The sequence below is a fragment of the Podarcis filfolensis genome (genome assembly GCF_964270895.1).
Source record: "Podarcis filfolensis genome assembly, chromosome: 7".
NCBI classification, from domain to species: domain Eukaryota; kingdom Metazoa; phylum Chordata; class Lepidosauria; order Squamata; family Lacertidae; genus Podarcis; species Podarcis filfolensis.
Genome location: NC_139603.1, coordinates 30489710 through 30506270, shown reverse-complemented (window position 1 = coordinate 30506270; position 16561 = coordinate 30489710). Strand labels below are relative to the sequence as shown.

General features: G+C 43.3%; 1 protein-coding gene across 5 annotated transcripts in view; it reads right to left on the bottom strand.

Moving 5' to 3' along the window:
• PHACTR1 (phosphatase and actin regulator 1) overlaps positions 1 to 16005 on the bottom strand; it is a 246338-nt gene extending 230333 nt beyond the window's left edge. Inside the window, exons 1-3 of one of the 5 annotated variants that reach the window (XM_083623888.1) lie at positions 15484 to 16005; positions 13368 to 13504; positions 4089 to 4235 (exon numbers count right to left, since the gene is read on the bottom strand). In XM_083623888.1, coding sequence (XP_083480014.1) covers positions 4089 to 4235; positions 13368 to 13446 — 226 coding nt within the window. In that variant the 5' untranslated portion in view covers positions 13447 to 13504; positions 15484 to 16005. Of the gene's footprint in view, positions 1 to 4088; positions 4236 to 13367; positions 13505 to 14190; positions 14700 to 15483 lie in introns of those variants that run through there. The other 4 variants (XM_083623887.1, XM_083623891.1, XM_083623892.1 and 1 more) reach the window with 4 other exon arrangements.
• Positions 16006 to 16561: the final 556 nt, after the last annotated feature.

Here is a 16561-nt window from a genome sequence, read left to right as displayed (position 1 = left end):
CTTACAGCTCAAAGAGGTAAACAAAACTGTTGGCTCTCAGCCATTTCTTTTGCAAAGAATAGTAGTGCATATCTGCATATGGGCCTTACTGCTGGAGAGCCTATTAAATACAAATACAAGCAAAAGCTCTACCTTGATGCAGCTTATCGCAGCTGCTATCTTAGGACAATACAATGACCAGATGAAAGAAGCCTAGAAGTAGCAGCTGGCAGGCAAAACAGCAATGCAAGCAGCAGTTGAGCAGCAGGAGTTGTAATCATAAATGCATTAAGTGAGAAGCGAGGTAGAGAATGCATCCAGTGCCTCTAGAATTGTTTTAGTTCTGACTGCACTGAATTGGAAGAAAAAACAAATTGCATTATTTCTTACTTCCAGATGCCCCCCCTCTCTCTATATATATCAGCATGCATCAATAACTCTGCAGCACATACATGCAGTTTCTGAAAAGAATTCCTTTTCTTTCATTGGTTTATGGACATCCCATTCAGCACCACATTTGATTGAACAGCTCCTGATGCTCAGGTTAGTTTTGCCTTTTCTTCCTTCATAATTCCTCCTATTTCCAGTATTTAGAGGTGGGTGCCACTGTTTATGTAGCCAAAGCACCACCACCAAGCAGAAGGGGGAGCCCTCATCAGGCATGGGGAAACTTTGTGGTTTGGAGAAGTACAGAAATCTTCAGTGGGGAAACCCTGAAGGGCTCCGAGGAAGACTGAATGTGTTCAGTAGCCATAGGAATGCTGACTGTTTAGTTCTTTTATGGTGATGGTCATGGTGGGACCAGGTAGGAGGGGTAATGGAATGGAATCTCCTGGAGGAGAGCATGACTGGCTGACTAGAACACTAAACAGGACACTCCACACTGCAAACATTTTGTCTCAGAATATTGTTCCGCAGCTACTAAAGTTTCCAGCTGACAAACTGTAAATAGCGATAAGGTGGCAAAATGTGAAACCTAAAAGGGCTTGTTCTGTTGAAGTACAGTGCATAAAGACATTGCACTGGCAGTCTGTAAATATATGAATATTACATCTTAAGAAAAGCAGTAAGTTCATACATAAGGAGCCCTGTACTTCAGGGAATCAGACAACATTCCAGTATGCCTTCTTTAAAAATAATGCAAATAAATTGTGCAATTTTGAATGACAGCATCTATGTTACCAATCTGGGTTGTGAGTAAAGGAATAAATAAATCCCCAAACAGTGCAAAAGATCTTGTACCTTAGCATTTTCAGGGCCAAACTCTCTATGCAAGTAGTTAGGATAAATTTCCTTAAGCAACTGTTGGTCCTTACCCAATTTAAGGGCCCTTGTTTTGTACTTTATGATTAAAAAAAAAACACACCACCAGAACTAAATGCTTACTACAGAGGCTTTTTTTCTCATTAACGTAAACATTGCTTAGCAACCAATTTGCACCACATTTTTTACATTCAAAGCATCAAATGGCAGATGGATTAATGAAAACATCCTCCAGCACTCTGCTGAGTATTTACACTCCCATGAAGAGATATTTCTTTGAATGAGCCCAATGAGAGACAGCATGGTATTTAATAGGTGGGGGGAGCCTTTCCTTTCCTCAGTGCACATGTTAAAAGTGAGGAGAAGAGGTAACAGCTAGGCTAGCATTCTTGCCATGCCTGCTTGGGAATTAAAAGCTATATGAACCTCTCAGCCTTGACAGAGAAGGAACTGGAAGGTTAAACGATGAAGGCATTAAGTGACTTGAAGGTGCCTTCCCTTTAGCTGTTTATGATTAAACTCTAATCTGTTTATAATGGCATGACATAGCATTATCTATGACAATATTGTCCACTGTAGACTCAGCAGCTTAGCAACTATGCCCAATCTCCTTTCAATAGCACCTCAAACCCTTCCATCATGCTGTCCCAGACCCTTCAGTCTCTGATTGTTCTATCTTCAGTCACACATTTTAAAAAACCAACACAATTTGGCATCACTTTGTGGTTCCTGAGTTATATAGTTATAGCTGCCATAACCAAAAATGATGTGTGTGCATATACACACACACATTCCAATTAATGACCAGAAAGGAATTAATGACATGTCACCCAAAGCAATCAGCTGGTCGATGAAGGTACAGTTTGCATTTTACATCTTACTAGGTGCAAAAAGACAAGAAGGTCAGAGAGGAGTGGAGGAGAAACACGCCCATTTCAATAATAGACAGAGAGCCACAAGATTGCAAACCCCCAGCTCAAGCAATCTTTTAGCATGCTAAGAGACAGGGAGTTCCAGCAAAATTAACCATAGTTTCCAGTATATATTAGCTTAACCCCAAAAGCCTCCAGATATTTAATGGAAATAATTGAAGGATTGTCGTTTACTCCAATTCAGGGGTAAAATGTGGCTGCTTGGACACAGACCTGGAAAGCCCAGACCTGTGCCTAGAAAGCATGAAGCAAAGGGAAGCGTGGATGAGCTCTCAATTCTGTCAGACTTTTTGTGAGTCTGAAAGCCTGAGTAAGGAAGGTGCTCAAGAAGTCACAATTGTCTGGGGCACCCACCACTTCCCCTTCCTCCACCCTTCCTTCAGAAGCAGGTAAAGAGCAGGTTGCAGGAGGAAAGAGCCCTTGGAGATAAACAGCAAAGCATGAAAGGGCAAATGTTGGAGGTGCAGAAGAAGGATGCTTGGGAAGCCAGGATTATGGAGGAGGTAAAGAGGCAATTCTGGACTAAAGGGCTAGAGAGACCTGCAGATAAGATTGCACATGAGGCTGCTATATTGGATGCTCACCTGATGAGGCAGCAGAACTTGAAGAGCATGGAAGTGTTGTGTTCAGGTAACTGTGGAAGGCACTAATGAGATCAGAGGACAGAAGGATACTTGAAGGAGGATGGCTGGCTGGCTGGAGGATGAGTGTTCTCTGGAGGTGCTGGATCATTGGGCAAAAAAGAGCAGGGCTGACCCCTTTTTGCTGGCTCTGATCCAGGGCCTTCCAGAGCACAGAATCATTGTAGAGTTGGCAAGGGACCCCACAGGTGATCTAGTCCCACCCCCTGCAATACAGCCTGAAAGTATGTGACACTCCCTCCCTGTCGTGCCAAAGTGCTTCAGTGAGGCATGATTTTAGCATGCTAGGCTTCTGTTAAAGCCAAGAGAAGGCTCTATCTGCAGGAGGTGGCAACCCTACAAAGGCAGAGGTAGAGGCTGAGGGAATGACAGCTTGAGAAGGGAGAATGGGGAAGAGTGGATTGAGATGGGCCAGGCTGGGGAACCGCATCCCTTGAGATGCTCTCAGGCTCCATCTCCCATCCTGCCTGCCCTATTAGCTATGCCAGCTGGTGCCCATTTGGACTTGGGGGTCCCAGCAAGAGCTATGAACCCCAGCCTCGGCTGAGAGAGGAGGAGGAGGAGGAAAGCAGCTCTGGCAAGCTAGCAGGTGGCTTTGAAAGGGAATGCAACTCTTCAGATAAAACGCTGTGCAGGGTGCAGGGGGCCAGTAGGGGGCGGGGCCGGAGGCTCAGAGGGAGAGCCTGAGGCGGGAGAGGCGCCCAAAGGCAGCAGCAACCTTTCGAGAAGCCGAATGCAGCCGGCGAAGCCGGTCTCCCTCCCCTTCCCCACCTCTGCACCCAGCAGACACCAACCCACGCCTTCCAGGGTGTCAGAGGGCTACTCCACATTCTCAACTTCGAAGTCACCGTTGCTCGTCTCGCCTCCAGTTCCAGACAGGGAATCCGGCGCTGTCACCCAAACAAGTCTAGGGATGGACGCCTCGCCGCCGCCTCCCCGCCCCCCACCGCCTCAGCTCCTCCCCAGTTTCCAGCCGCGCGCGTGTGTGTGTATGTGTGTGCGCGCGTATTGCACCAGCGCCTTGGAAGGGCGGGATCGTGGGGGAGAAAAGCGAGGGTGACAGCCAGGACATGTCAGGGATTCACATTCCTGCAGCGGCTCCCCCCCCCCGCCACTTCTGCACCCAGCAGACACAAAGCGGTGTGTGTGTGTGAGAGAGATTGTGTTGCAGATATGTACAGCAATAGCAACCTCAGGTTTCCACCAGGGAGAAGAAGGGTTTTGCATGAGAGGCTAGCGGGTGGTGGGGTTGGGCGAGGTGGGCGCCACTCACCTGCCTCGAGGTTGAAGGAGATCCTGGCCTCCGCGAGGTAAGGGGTGTCACTCTTGGACCGGACTCTCCTGATGGGTCTCCGGTCTATGTCCTCCTCGGAAGATGCCGCCATTAATGTGGGTACGGTGAGCAGGGTCGCCCGGCGAGCTGGTGAGGGAGGAAGAGGAGAGAGAGGGGTGGAAAGGAGGAGGAGGAGGGCGCACACGCATAGGAAGGGGGAGGGGAGAGAGAGAGGAGCAGGGACACACGGAGAGAGAGAGAGGGAGGGAGGAAGGAAGGAAAGAGAGGAGGGGGAAAAGAGAAAAAGAAAACCCGTCAAGGATCTGTGGACTGGAGTGGAGCTGGAAATCCTGCCCTGCCACCCCTCTCCTGGCAGCCCCAGGGGCAGAGCCAGAGTCCCCACGTGGCACCCTGCAGAGCCTAACAAAGCACGAAGCAATACAACAAAGCACGCTAAACACTGATCTGCAAATCTGCTGGGCTAGAGGTGGTCGCCTCTAAAGCCATCGATGCAACGGTGAATGGTGGCTCTTTAGTGGGCTGGGCCACCTCTAGCCCAGCAGATTTGCAGATCAATGTTTAGCGTGCTTTGTTGTATTGCTCTCTCCCTCTGTGTGTGTGTGTTGCTTCGGGTTTCCTGGGCAAATGTCCCAGCGGAGGAAGCAGGTGGAAATGTCTTGAGTTGTTCAGAGAGAGCAATGAAATACAGGCGCCAAACTTTTTTTTAAATGCTGAATGCTTAGGAGATAATGAAAAAAAGATGCCAGGGAGTTGCTTATGCAGTCACCAGCCCTTCATACAGCTGCTGTTAGCGCACATACTGACAGTAGACATGCCTTTAAAAAAAGAAAAAGAAATAAAAGGATAGGGCAAAGATAAGGCTCTTATCCAAAAATTAAGTACCTCTGGTCATACTTGTTAAGGATTAGACACTCTCTGCATTTTTACATGATCTCTTAGGGTGACCACATTTTTATCCAACTCAAGGAACTCAAGACAGCTAGTACAAGATTATATAGTGCTTCAAGGTGTTCAAAGCACTTTCCATACATTTTCCACAACCCTGTATGGTAGACTAGCATTATTACTCCTAAACTTTGCTATGTGCATGTGTGCGTGTGCACATGTTAAGGCTGAGAGAGAGTGTTTTGTCTTGTCCAAGGTCACCTAGTGAAGTTCTGGAGTGGGCGATAAGGACCATGTGAGAATGGTTCCAGAATTCGGACTAAAGCTTTTGACCATCCAAAAACCAAATGGTTGACTACCCTTATCAAACACGTATGTCTATGGACATGAGAAGCTGCCTCTTGCCTAGTCACACCCTGGGTGGGTCTAGCTCTGCATTGACTGACCACAACTCTCCAGGTTTTCAGACAGAGTTCTCTCCTAGCCCTACCTGAAGATGCTGGAGATCTGTACCTGGGACCTTTGGTATGTAAAGTGGATGTTCTACCACTGAGCTATGGCCCTTCTCCTATGCTGGCCATACTCTGGGAAGTCAGGCATACAAATGCACCCTTTTTACAAGACCTTACAGAGAGGAAACATGGCTTTAGGTGTTCCTCGCTCTGCTCACTCAGCCAACAAACACCATATTCTGTTCTGGGGAGGAGAAGAGCCATAGCTCAGTGTGCTTTGCACATAGGAGGTTCCAGGTTCAATTCCTGGCCTCTCCATGAATTGGTGTCGATGGTACTTAGTTGGCAGTATGACCTATGTTCTTCATGGTTCCTTGTATCTGGAAATATGACCATCGATCCTTCATTATGATGACTGAGCAGCCAGCGTGACATGAAATATGTAGCAATGGCTGAAGCCAAACCTCGCAGCAACACCTGTGTTATTATGTCCCTGAATGGGACATTCAGGCAAGGTGCTAAATGACATTGAACCAAAGGCTACTTTCAGGCATCCTTCATCTTGCTGAATTTTCCTCTATAGGAAATGAATGTTTAAGGGTGACTTGCTTATGAATGGCACTGAAACTACAAGCATGTGCCCTGCAGCTATCTGAAGATCCTCATCTGCTTCTGTCCCTCTAAGCACCAAAGCCAATGGCCGCCAGCAACCCCTTTGCCTTCTCCAGCCACTGTGAAAACCTGGGAGCTTGTGAGAGACCTCATTGCTACTGGATCCATTACCACATTCCAATAAAGATGGCTCACACAAGCAAGACAAGTTGGATTTTTCAAAAACAATAATGTTAGAGGATTTTATACCCTGCTCCTAAACAAATTTCCATGCTTAAGCTGCAGCTCCAGCTTTTGTTTGTTTTGGCAAAAGGACTTTTGTAAAAATAAAAATAAAAATTCAAGAATAGGTAATGACAATCTTTCATAATTAGAATTACAGTGCATCTGTCCCTGTGATTTCTGGCGCAGCAAAATATTTTCTTCAAGAATACCAGTTTGTGAAAGCTCTGCATTTTCTCCTGGTAGGAAATCCAGCCTAAGGGATTTTGCTTACTTTCTCTGGACTTGCGTATCTATAAACCAAAAACCTTCAGCTGTTCAGCTTCAAGAGTATCAAGAATAATCTGCATTTTATGCGTGTAGTTGAAAGAAATTTCAGCCACCTGGCAACACCCATAAGGAAATGTGCATATCTTTGTGTTTTAAAAAAAATCCCCCAGAATTTCAAGAGGGGAGGGCGGATCCAGACTTCCCAGTGTGCATTTTGAACAAACAAGTCTCTGGGGGACACCTATTCACTAATTTTAATTGGGATACTAACAATGTTAATTGAGGGGGGTTGTTTTTTTAAAAAAAATCTATGACAGAAAAATGGCTCATTAAGTAATCACCTGCATTTGTATTATAATTTGTTATCATTTTCTTCCAAGAGCGTTTCCTTCCTTGACTTTCCTCTGGCATGAAGATGAGTGAATGAACAGGCCCATCCTATGAATATCTACTCAGACATGAGCCCCATTGAGTTTCAACCCTATGCACATTTTCCTGAGAGTAAGTCCCACAGAATATAGGGGCTATAAAGAGCAGCATACTGTAAATCAGTTTGTTTTGTACATGTCCCTTCAAAATAATATGTCTCTGTCAGTATTCAGAGGTTCCTGAAACACATAATGTAATAAATAGATCCCATCCACTTCCTTGCCTCAAATTTAAATCAATGCTCAACTATACACACATGTAAATGGGAAGTTAAACTGGACGCTGCTTTTCATCTGTAGGTTAGGGAGAAAAATCAAACGGCAGTCCCTTGTCTTATTTTGTGTCTGTCATGTACAGAATCTTTTATTCAAAGAGTAAAGAACATATGCAAGTGTTAAAATATAAGCCAGGATAGCTTCCTGGTGAGGTGATAGTCTAGGTAATGGGCTATTAAGGGATCAAAGGAAGTGGATCTGTGCCAGATACCAAATGGGTGAACCTCCCTCCCTCAACTGGCTGGTAGTTAGAAAGAAAAAGTTGAGAGTTCAGAGAGTTGAGTGATGCGAGCTAGAAGCTAGAAGCTAGAAGCAGAAAACAAACAGGCTGGGAAGCCAGATAGTCAGAGTGATGCTTGATTTCTTGAATTTTTTTTATCAAAAAAGTTTTTTGTTGCTGCTTTTACTACTTTGTTGTTTGTTGAGCCAGGCTCCTTTGGGAGGCAGGGAAGGAGAGAAATTGAATATGCAAATGAACAAACAAATTATCCCTGGAACTGACCAGAAGGAAAAGGCTTCCAATTCCTCTTAATTATGTCCCCACATTGCAATACCTTGTAGAAAATGGTTGGTAAAAGCATATGCCATTTATTCTCAATGCCTACCAAAAAGAGTAGTCAATTCTGCAAGCCACTGAAGACCCCTTTCTGGCCACTCCTTTCTCTTCCTCAAAGAGCTGCTATTAAAAATGCCATAATTATTTGTTTAAGCTATTTTAGCGGGGGTAGCTAAGAAATGGCCAAGAGATGGCTATACCTGGTGTATCAATGTGTACCAAACACACACAAGTCCAGTTTGGCTTTGTCATCTGTTTCCCTGTGGTTCATCCTGAGCATTCCCAGTTACAGTTGCTGCTTCTCAGCAATGATTCATCCGAGACCCGTGGCTGAGAAATGTGTCACCCTCACTCCCCCTTATCTGGATACTTCGGCAATCTGATTTATCGGGAGCAGAGGAGTGCCTGGACGTGTAGGGGATGTAAAGTATATTGACTGTTATGCAGTAACATGGAAATAATGGGCCTGCTTTATTGTACATGTCAACTGTGGGTGTTGATTTTGATGAACTGGTTTATTGTGTATTTTAATTGTGTGTGTTTATTTTATTTTATTGCATCTTCTTTTATACTTGTAAACTGCTTAGGAGGCACCTTGGCATAAATTTAAGGCTTATTAGGTTTAAGTTCATATAAATATAAAATGTAAACCTAATGCTGTACATACACATTTTTTAAAAAATGGCTATCACTAAGCCTTCCTTTTTAACCAGGCCTTTGGTGGATCTGATTGACATCCTATGCCCTTTTAAAATGTGGCTCTTTTGGGGGGGGGCGTGTTATTCAGTTGCTGTTTTTATTTTTATTATATATATTGTGGTTTTTATGTTGATCATTTCTGTGAACCACCCTGAGACCTCTGGGTATAGGGCGGTATATAAATTCAAAGAAGAAGAAGAAGAAGAAGAAGAAGAAGAAGAAGAAGAAGAAGAAGAAGAAGAAGAAGAAGATCCATGGCATGTAAGAGATACAGTGGTACCTCGGGTTAAGTACTTAATTCATTCTGGAGGTCAGTTCTTAACCTGAAACTGTTCTTAACCTGAAGCACCACTTTAGCTAATGCGGCCTCCTGCTGCCGGAGCACAATTTCTGTTCTCATCCTGAAGCAAAGTTCTTAACCCGAGGCTATTTCTGGGTTAGCGGAGTCTGTAACCTGAAGTATATGTAACCCGAGGTACCACTGTACAGTAAAACTGAACTACAATAAGTCAGAGGGGAAAAAATAATCTCTGTGATCAGAATGTGTGACTTGTTCATCTTGTGTTGGCCTTCAGCCAGTATATGAGCCAACCTTCTGATAGCACAGATCTCACGATCCCCAGGATTGGGAAAATGTCATCTTACAGTGGGTCAAAAAGAGGTCCCCATATTCTAATGATTTGGTAGAAGCTCCCTCCCAGTCCACCAGGTTGTATAAATGATTCTGTGTAATGTCTACAAAGCAAGCGAGGCTGGCACTTGTAACAATTATGGGGAAACTCTTAATTGGCCCAGTGACCATCCACTGACACGACCAGAGTTACTCCTGGGCTAAGATTGCCCATTGGCTTGCAGCCTGTTCCAGAGCCTTGAATAGATTTCAGTTCTGGTGACACCATGCACTGGTGCAGAGCTTTATACTGCCTTTCTTAATAACAAGAGGCTACAGTTCCTGACGAAAGCTGAAAACCTCCACCATCTATTTAAACGTCTACCAATCTAAATAACAAACTTGTAAGCCCCCATAATGTTTAGTTCCCCCTTTTGCACTCATATATATTGGTTGTTACCCAGTGGCCTCTAAACACATTAACAGAGGAACTGCTAGACCAGTGCAATGGCCCATCTAATCTCGCAATCTGCTCTCCCAGTGGCCAGTCCGATTTTCGTTTGGGAAACCTGCAAGCAGGACTGAAGCACAAAAGCACTCTCCCCTCCTGCAATTCACAGTAACTAGGATTCAGCAGCATATGGCCTCTGACACCACTGTCAGTAACCTGGATATCATTCCAGACAGAGGGGTTCACTTGCATCCCAGAGAAGCGCAAGAGGTGCATAGCAGGGGGCCCTGCTTTATTTAGGCAATTCTCAATGTCTCCAAACTGTTTTAAACTGAATGTAATCTTTGATCCACTGGTTTCACATAATCAGTTTGAAACAAGATGTTCAATTCATGCAGCGTACTTTAAGCAGTCGTTGGGCATAGTTAGAATTTGCACAAGTCAATAAGCAAGAAGCAGAGGCAGTCAGTTTTATTCACTCTGCCACCTGCTGGTGCAAAGAGAGACAGAACTGAAGAAATGCATTGAGGGGTAGCTCAGTGAAATCAGAAACACATCAAATGACTTTGAATCAAGTTCCAGGAATCAAAAATATATAATAATTTCAGTTCTGGCCCTCTGACAACATTAGGAAGATTGCGTAGGTATTTCAAAATTAGCACAACGATGAATGAATTCAGAATGTTGGTTCAGCATTTGCCAAGGAAGTAGGCACTTGGAAAACTGATGTACTGTTCACATGCACAATTAATGCAGAAACTCTTTATTACTGAGGCCACCCTTCTTTTGATTGAGGTGGATTTACACAGGCCACAGAATGAAGTGGGAAGTGTTCCGAGGCAGTCAAGTACTTTATAACCCTTCCAAACAGAACATCATTTAAAAATATGCCTACATTATAACTCAACAAAAATGAAAGCTCCCTGCAAGGAGAAAATTAGCACAACAAGGAGAAATCTCTCTATTGTATTTGATTTCTTCACATAGGGCAGTGGTTTTATATATTTATTCATTTATGTCAGGGAGCATTCAAAAGTGTAATAATGCACTTGTGGTGGTAGAGTCTACTACCAGAGGACTCGACCATCCGACGTACGTACAGTGGTACGAACTTAATTTGTTCCAGAGGTCCGTTCTTAATCTGAAACAGTTCTTAACCTGAGGTGGCACTTTAGCTAATGGGGCCTCCCACTGCTGCTGTGCAGCCACCACAGGATTTCTGTTCTCATCCTGGGACAAAGTTCTTAACCTGAGGTACTATTTTCTAGGTTAGTGGAGTCTGTAACCTGAAGTGTTTGTAACCCTAGGTACCACTGTATAGAGCTAGAGTATTCCCAGTACAGTACTAATACAACAATAATAATCTGATTTCTTCTATGCCTGTTCACTCCTGAAGGTCTAAGTAAGGAGCAATTTTCATTCAGATCACTTCATGGAGGAAAAAGTTAAAATGACTTTGGACTTAAATATTTGAACTATATAAAAAAATATAAAAAATTGTCCAGTAGCACCTTAGAGACCAACTCTAAGTCTCTAAGGTGCTACTGGACATTATATATCTCTAAGAGGCTACTGGACATTATATATATATATTCAACTGCATCAGACCAACATGGCTACCTACCTGAATCTAAAATATTTGAATTCCCTATATATACTTTGCCTGGATAGTAAAAGGTGCTGGTACCTTGAGTACCCCCAGAAAAAAAGCACTGGCTATAACTATTTTAAATAAAATAAATAATTACTACCACCACCACCACCCTGGCTACTCGCCACAGTCCAAATCCCAAATTATGTGTTTGGTGTAGGGTGTAGTTTGGTCTTCAATTGTACATGTGTAGGACTGAGCTTTAAGCAATTTTGTTGTTGCTGCTGTTGTTGCTGAAGTGCCCAGTGGCACTTCAAAATTGTGAGGGCACAGATGAAAGCCTTCCATTGCAACCAACTTCATTTCCAGCAATTGTACTGAGAGGAAATCAAAATACAATAGGAAGTTATTGTGTGTGTGTAATCCGATCTCCTTTTCAATAAAGAAGACATTCATGAAGGCACAAGCCATCAATAAAACAATAACGATTTGTTATGCATAGCCCATTTGCTATCTTTTTTCAAACCCTGATGATACTATATCCCCGGATGCTTTTGGCCTGAGGTGCAGTGATGATGCTGACGATGGTTTGGTGGTGGCTTTAAGGGAAAGGCATGTGCTGACATAAGTGCCAGGAGCCCTCGTGCCTTTCCATAAAAGCATGGCAGTAACTGGAAAATGCCGGGCGCCTGCAGCAGTCTCCTGCCACATAGAGCCTGGGCATTTCTCAATAATTTCCTCTTTAAAGGCTCAAGGTTACTCAAGACACCTCAGCGTCTTATCTATGGGGATGAAAACCAGCCATCTTGACATCATTTTGGGTGCACACCAAATACATTTTCAGCCCCCTGCGCCTTTGAGATGTCACCATATTTTTCATAGCTCTTTGGGCCAAATGAGAGGTGACAAGATGATACCTATGGTAGGATCTCCTTTTTAAATATGTTAAAAAATAAAAGCGGGGCATAGATGAGAGAGAGAGAGAGAGAGAGAGAGAGAGAGAGAGAGAGAGAAGGAAGAGAGTAATAAATTCCAGCCAGAGTGTTGGAGGAAAAGGAACTTAACATCATGCATACCGGTATGTTTCTCCCCATAGTCGTTTCAAGGTCAAGTAAGGTCAAGATAATGGCAAAGTGGGGAAAGGATTGCACTCCCTCCCCTGATTCCACCAGCCCTGATCTAACTCTGCTCTTCCCAATAGCTTTATTTAACCTTTCAAAAGCATACAGCAGAAAGCCAATGTGGGACAGTGGTTGGAGCAGCCTTCCTCAACCTTGGGTCCCCCAGTGTTGTTGGACTACAACTCCCATCATCCCTAGTTAGCAGGACCAGTGGTCAGGGATGGTGGGAGTTGTAGTCCAATAACGTGGAAACACAAGCTTGAAAGTGTTGGACTAGGACTGGGAAGACAAAGGCATGGCATTCATTCGGTGACCTGCAGCTAGTCACTGCCTCTCAGCCTAATCTACTTTACAGAGTTGTTGTGAAGAGAAAATGGAAGTGTGTGTGTGTGTGTGTGTGTGTGTGTGTGTGTGAAGAGCCAGGTGTGCTGGAGCCCCTTGTAGGAAAAGTAGTACAATAAATAAATAAGCAAATCTTGTAGTGTCCCCATTAGCATCTTGAAAGGTGCATTGGAGATTGAAGCCACCTCCCATAACAAGAGAAACAGACACAGTTTCCATCCACTGGTTACCTTCATCTCAGACTCCTCCACCCTCTAATGGCCACTCTTGCCCAGTCTCCACCCCCACCCAAGCCAGGGCCATTCTTTCTTTGGAAAGTCATTCCTGAGTCAGCTGAGCTATCTTTGTTCTACCACAGGGGTCAGCAACCTTTTTCCATCCCTCAGACCATGTGATGGGCAGGACTATATTTTGTAAAAATATATATGAATGAATTTTTATGCCCCACAAATAACCCAGAGATGCATTTTAAATAAAAGGACACATTCTACTCATGTAAAAACACACTGATTCCCGGACTGTCCACGGGATGGATTGAGAAGGCGATTGGGCCTCATCTGGCCCCTGGACCTTAGGTTGCCTATCCCTGTTCTACCATAAGAAGGGAACTTACCATTTCCCCTCATGCCTTCCACCAGGGGGCAACAGTGCCTTTACCTTAACATTTATTATTATTATTATTATTATTATTATTATTATTATTATTATTAACCCCAGTAACTCACCACCTCAAATTACATTACCTTGAGCTCCTTGACTGTAAAACAGCCGATAGGCAGAGTCAACATCTAGGAGGTAGTCCATCTTGAAAGGACTATCCATCTTAGAGGGATTTTGTGGTCACTTCTCCCTTGTTTCCCAAAGTGATGTAGTCAGCCTCCTAAGGAAAGGAAGAGGAAAACCCTGAATATTAAAACAGGCTAAAAGCTTACAAGCAATATTTAAGCCATCCTAATTTTGGGGGGTGGGGAGACAGGGTGGGAATCCTCTACTTTTTCATTTCATTAAGATCCCCAGTTTTCCACATTGCATGTTTCTCCATACACAAATTTAGAAAAATGAATGAATGAATTGGATGTTTGCAATTTTTGTGCATCTGAAGCTGCTCACCTTTTAAACTGCCTGTTGCACCCTGCCTTCTCCTTAAAGATTGTGTGAATATTATTCTTGCAGCACTAGAATCCTAAGCAGCCTGTCAATACTGCAATACAAATGCTAATAAATCCATTTTTTAAAAAAACAAACATTTTCTCCAGTCTTCTGACAATATTAGCCTTGCATTTTTCCAGAGATGAGTCAGGCCACAATTATTTTTGTAAAATGTTATTTCATGCTGGCAGGGAGGACTGGTATGACTTCATGCTGCCAGCTTTTAAAATGTTGGAGAAAGTGACTATCATTCCCATATTGTCAAAGGTTCTCCCTGTAAGCTTTTTGGGTGCTAGCATTCTCCTGAAATCTTTAGACAGTGTCAGAGTAGTAAAAGTAGGTTCTGGCATGCACTGGTAGTACTCATGCATTTTATATTCAGTATGTTCACTGTCAATGATCCTGGCTCTGTCTTACCTTCCAGACTCCTGGGTTTTCCTTCCCCTCCAGGACACTTATACTATATATTTAGAATCCAGCATTCACGAAACACTATAGACAACCCTGGATATTAACGGTGGATATTAACAGCATTTGAAAGGGGGTGGTGGCAGAAATCCTGGAATTAATCACCTCTGTTATGCTTAATTATCAAAAAGGTCCTCCAGGATTCCTTTAAAAGCATTTCCTCCCATTAGTCCTTTATCTAGAGACAGGTTCCCAAAGCACAGATGGGGAATTCTTCTTCTTGGTCAGTCAGCACGAGACCATTTCAATATTTGCAAGCTTATCGTAGCAAGAAAACTTCTGTAGTTCTTCAAGGCGGTTTTCTGCAGCATCAAGATTTTTATATATATAGCGAGAGAGAGAAGTCTGCCAATGGTGAAAGGTTCAGTAGTTTCGAGTGAGAGTTCTTTTGATCTGGCTAAAAGTCCCCCAATGCAAGCAAATAATTTTGATGGTTTGATTGGAACTCAGATGAATAATGTATAACATCAACTGGACCTCTTTTATCTGATACCAGGAGATGTTACTAAGCAACAGAAGGTGACACTTGCCTCTCCTCTACGCCCACTCAACCTCTCTCTCCTCAGGAGGAAAAGACCATCAGCTCCTGGTGGCAACTTTCCCAACGAACGACATATACATACATACATACATACATACATACATACATACATACATTCTATGAATGTGATTTATTTCTCCCCACAACCCACATTCCTGATCTTCTCTTTCTTTGCTCAATATCAGAATGGTTAGCATAAGAAGGAGAAATGCTGCTGCAATGATTAACTCATACCACTTTGCCTTGTCTAATAATTTACTTCCATCCCGCACCCCCCCACCCCCTGACTATTTACCACAAGAAAAATGGGGCTATAAAGTTATCTCACAGTAAAATGCAAAGTGATGAATAATGCAGGGGAATGCTTCACTGACCAATTCTGTTCTTATCAAGAGCTAGTGGATTGGTTTTAGTCACTCACTCTCTCTCTCTCTCTCTCTTTTGGATATACCAGACATATTTTCCTAATGCCCAGTAAGTCCAAAGGTTAAGCCCCCCTCACCTTGCAAAACAGTCCTCTAGATTTCGGAAATATAAACATTATTTTGACCAAGAATCTCTGCAAGACAAAACGCATGTGATAAAGCCTTTTTAAAAAAATATTTCCATCTAGATAAGGATCAGGAATAATCTATACAGGAGTTTAAATAAATAAAAATAAAGCAAAACAAAACAATTGTTTATAGGAGAAAGGTACTTACCAATCTCACGATCCTCTTTGCATCTTACTGTATACCATGAAGTAAAGCTAAGCAGTAATTAAAACTGCCTCTAAATCCTAGCAAGTCACTTCTAATTCTCACTTCAGTCTTAAAATAAAAAATGAGGAGGAGAAGGTAACAAGACTGCTGTATACAATGAAGAATTTGGAACCCCTATGCACAGATGAAAGGAGCCTGTCTTTTTCAGAACACATTTGCCTACTAATATATATATATATAAAAGCAGCTTTATTTTACTGGCTTATCTGTTCCCTGCTTCCTACCCCCTCAATTTCATTTGCATTTGAAATTATTTCTGTGTCTCCTCCACTGCTCTGTAAAAGGTATGGAGTATTTTCTAATCATGACAAAATGTGCTGGGTGGTTCGAAGCAACCCCACTTTTCTTCTGAGCCAGGAAACATGGTGAGTAATTATAATTGGTAGTTATTTTCTAGAATGAAATGCACAGTCTCTCTCTCTCTCTCTCTCCTTTCTCTAATGCAGTTTCTAGTTCCTCCCTCCTTTTGGAAGTGCATGGCAACACAAATGCTTGAGCAAAGCATCTATTAGGGGCAGGATCCAAGTGGGACTGTTCTGATCATATTTTCTCTGCAGCATCTGCACATGCAAGGGACTTGCAAATCACACACAGTTTGGCTGGTAAAGTTCAGATTAATATACAAAAGTCTCCCTCCCCCATAGCTTTACTGGCCCCCTGACTACTGGCCTTTGGTGCCCATTGCTTGCTCCTGTTCTTAGGTCCTGCACAAGGTCCTTCTTCTTGGCTTAGGGTGGCCACATGCCCTACTATATAGAGGACAGGCCTCTCTCTGGAGGACTCTACAGTAAAAAGATAAAGAACCATGAGAAGGGAGAGCAGAAGGAGCCTTGAAGTTGACCACCCACAGTTTGCACCTCAGCAGCAGACTGAAAAGGCAAACAGGTCAGCTGGTCATGGTCCTTCCCACAGAGATGAGATGTATCATAACTACTATACTTATTTTTTAAATTGCATTTAAATTAGCATATGCAAATCTGTGGGGACAATGAATAAGTGAGCAAACTACGTACCCTGG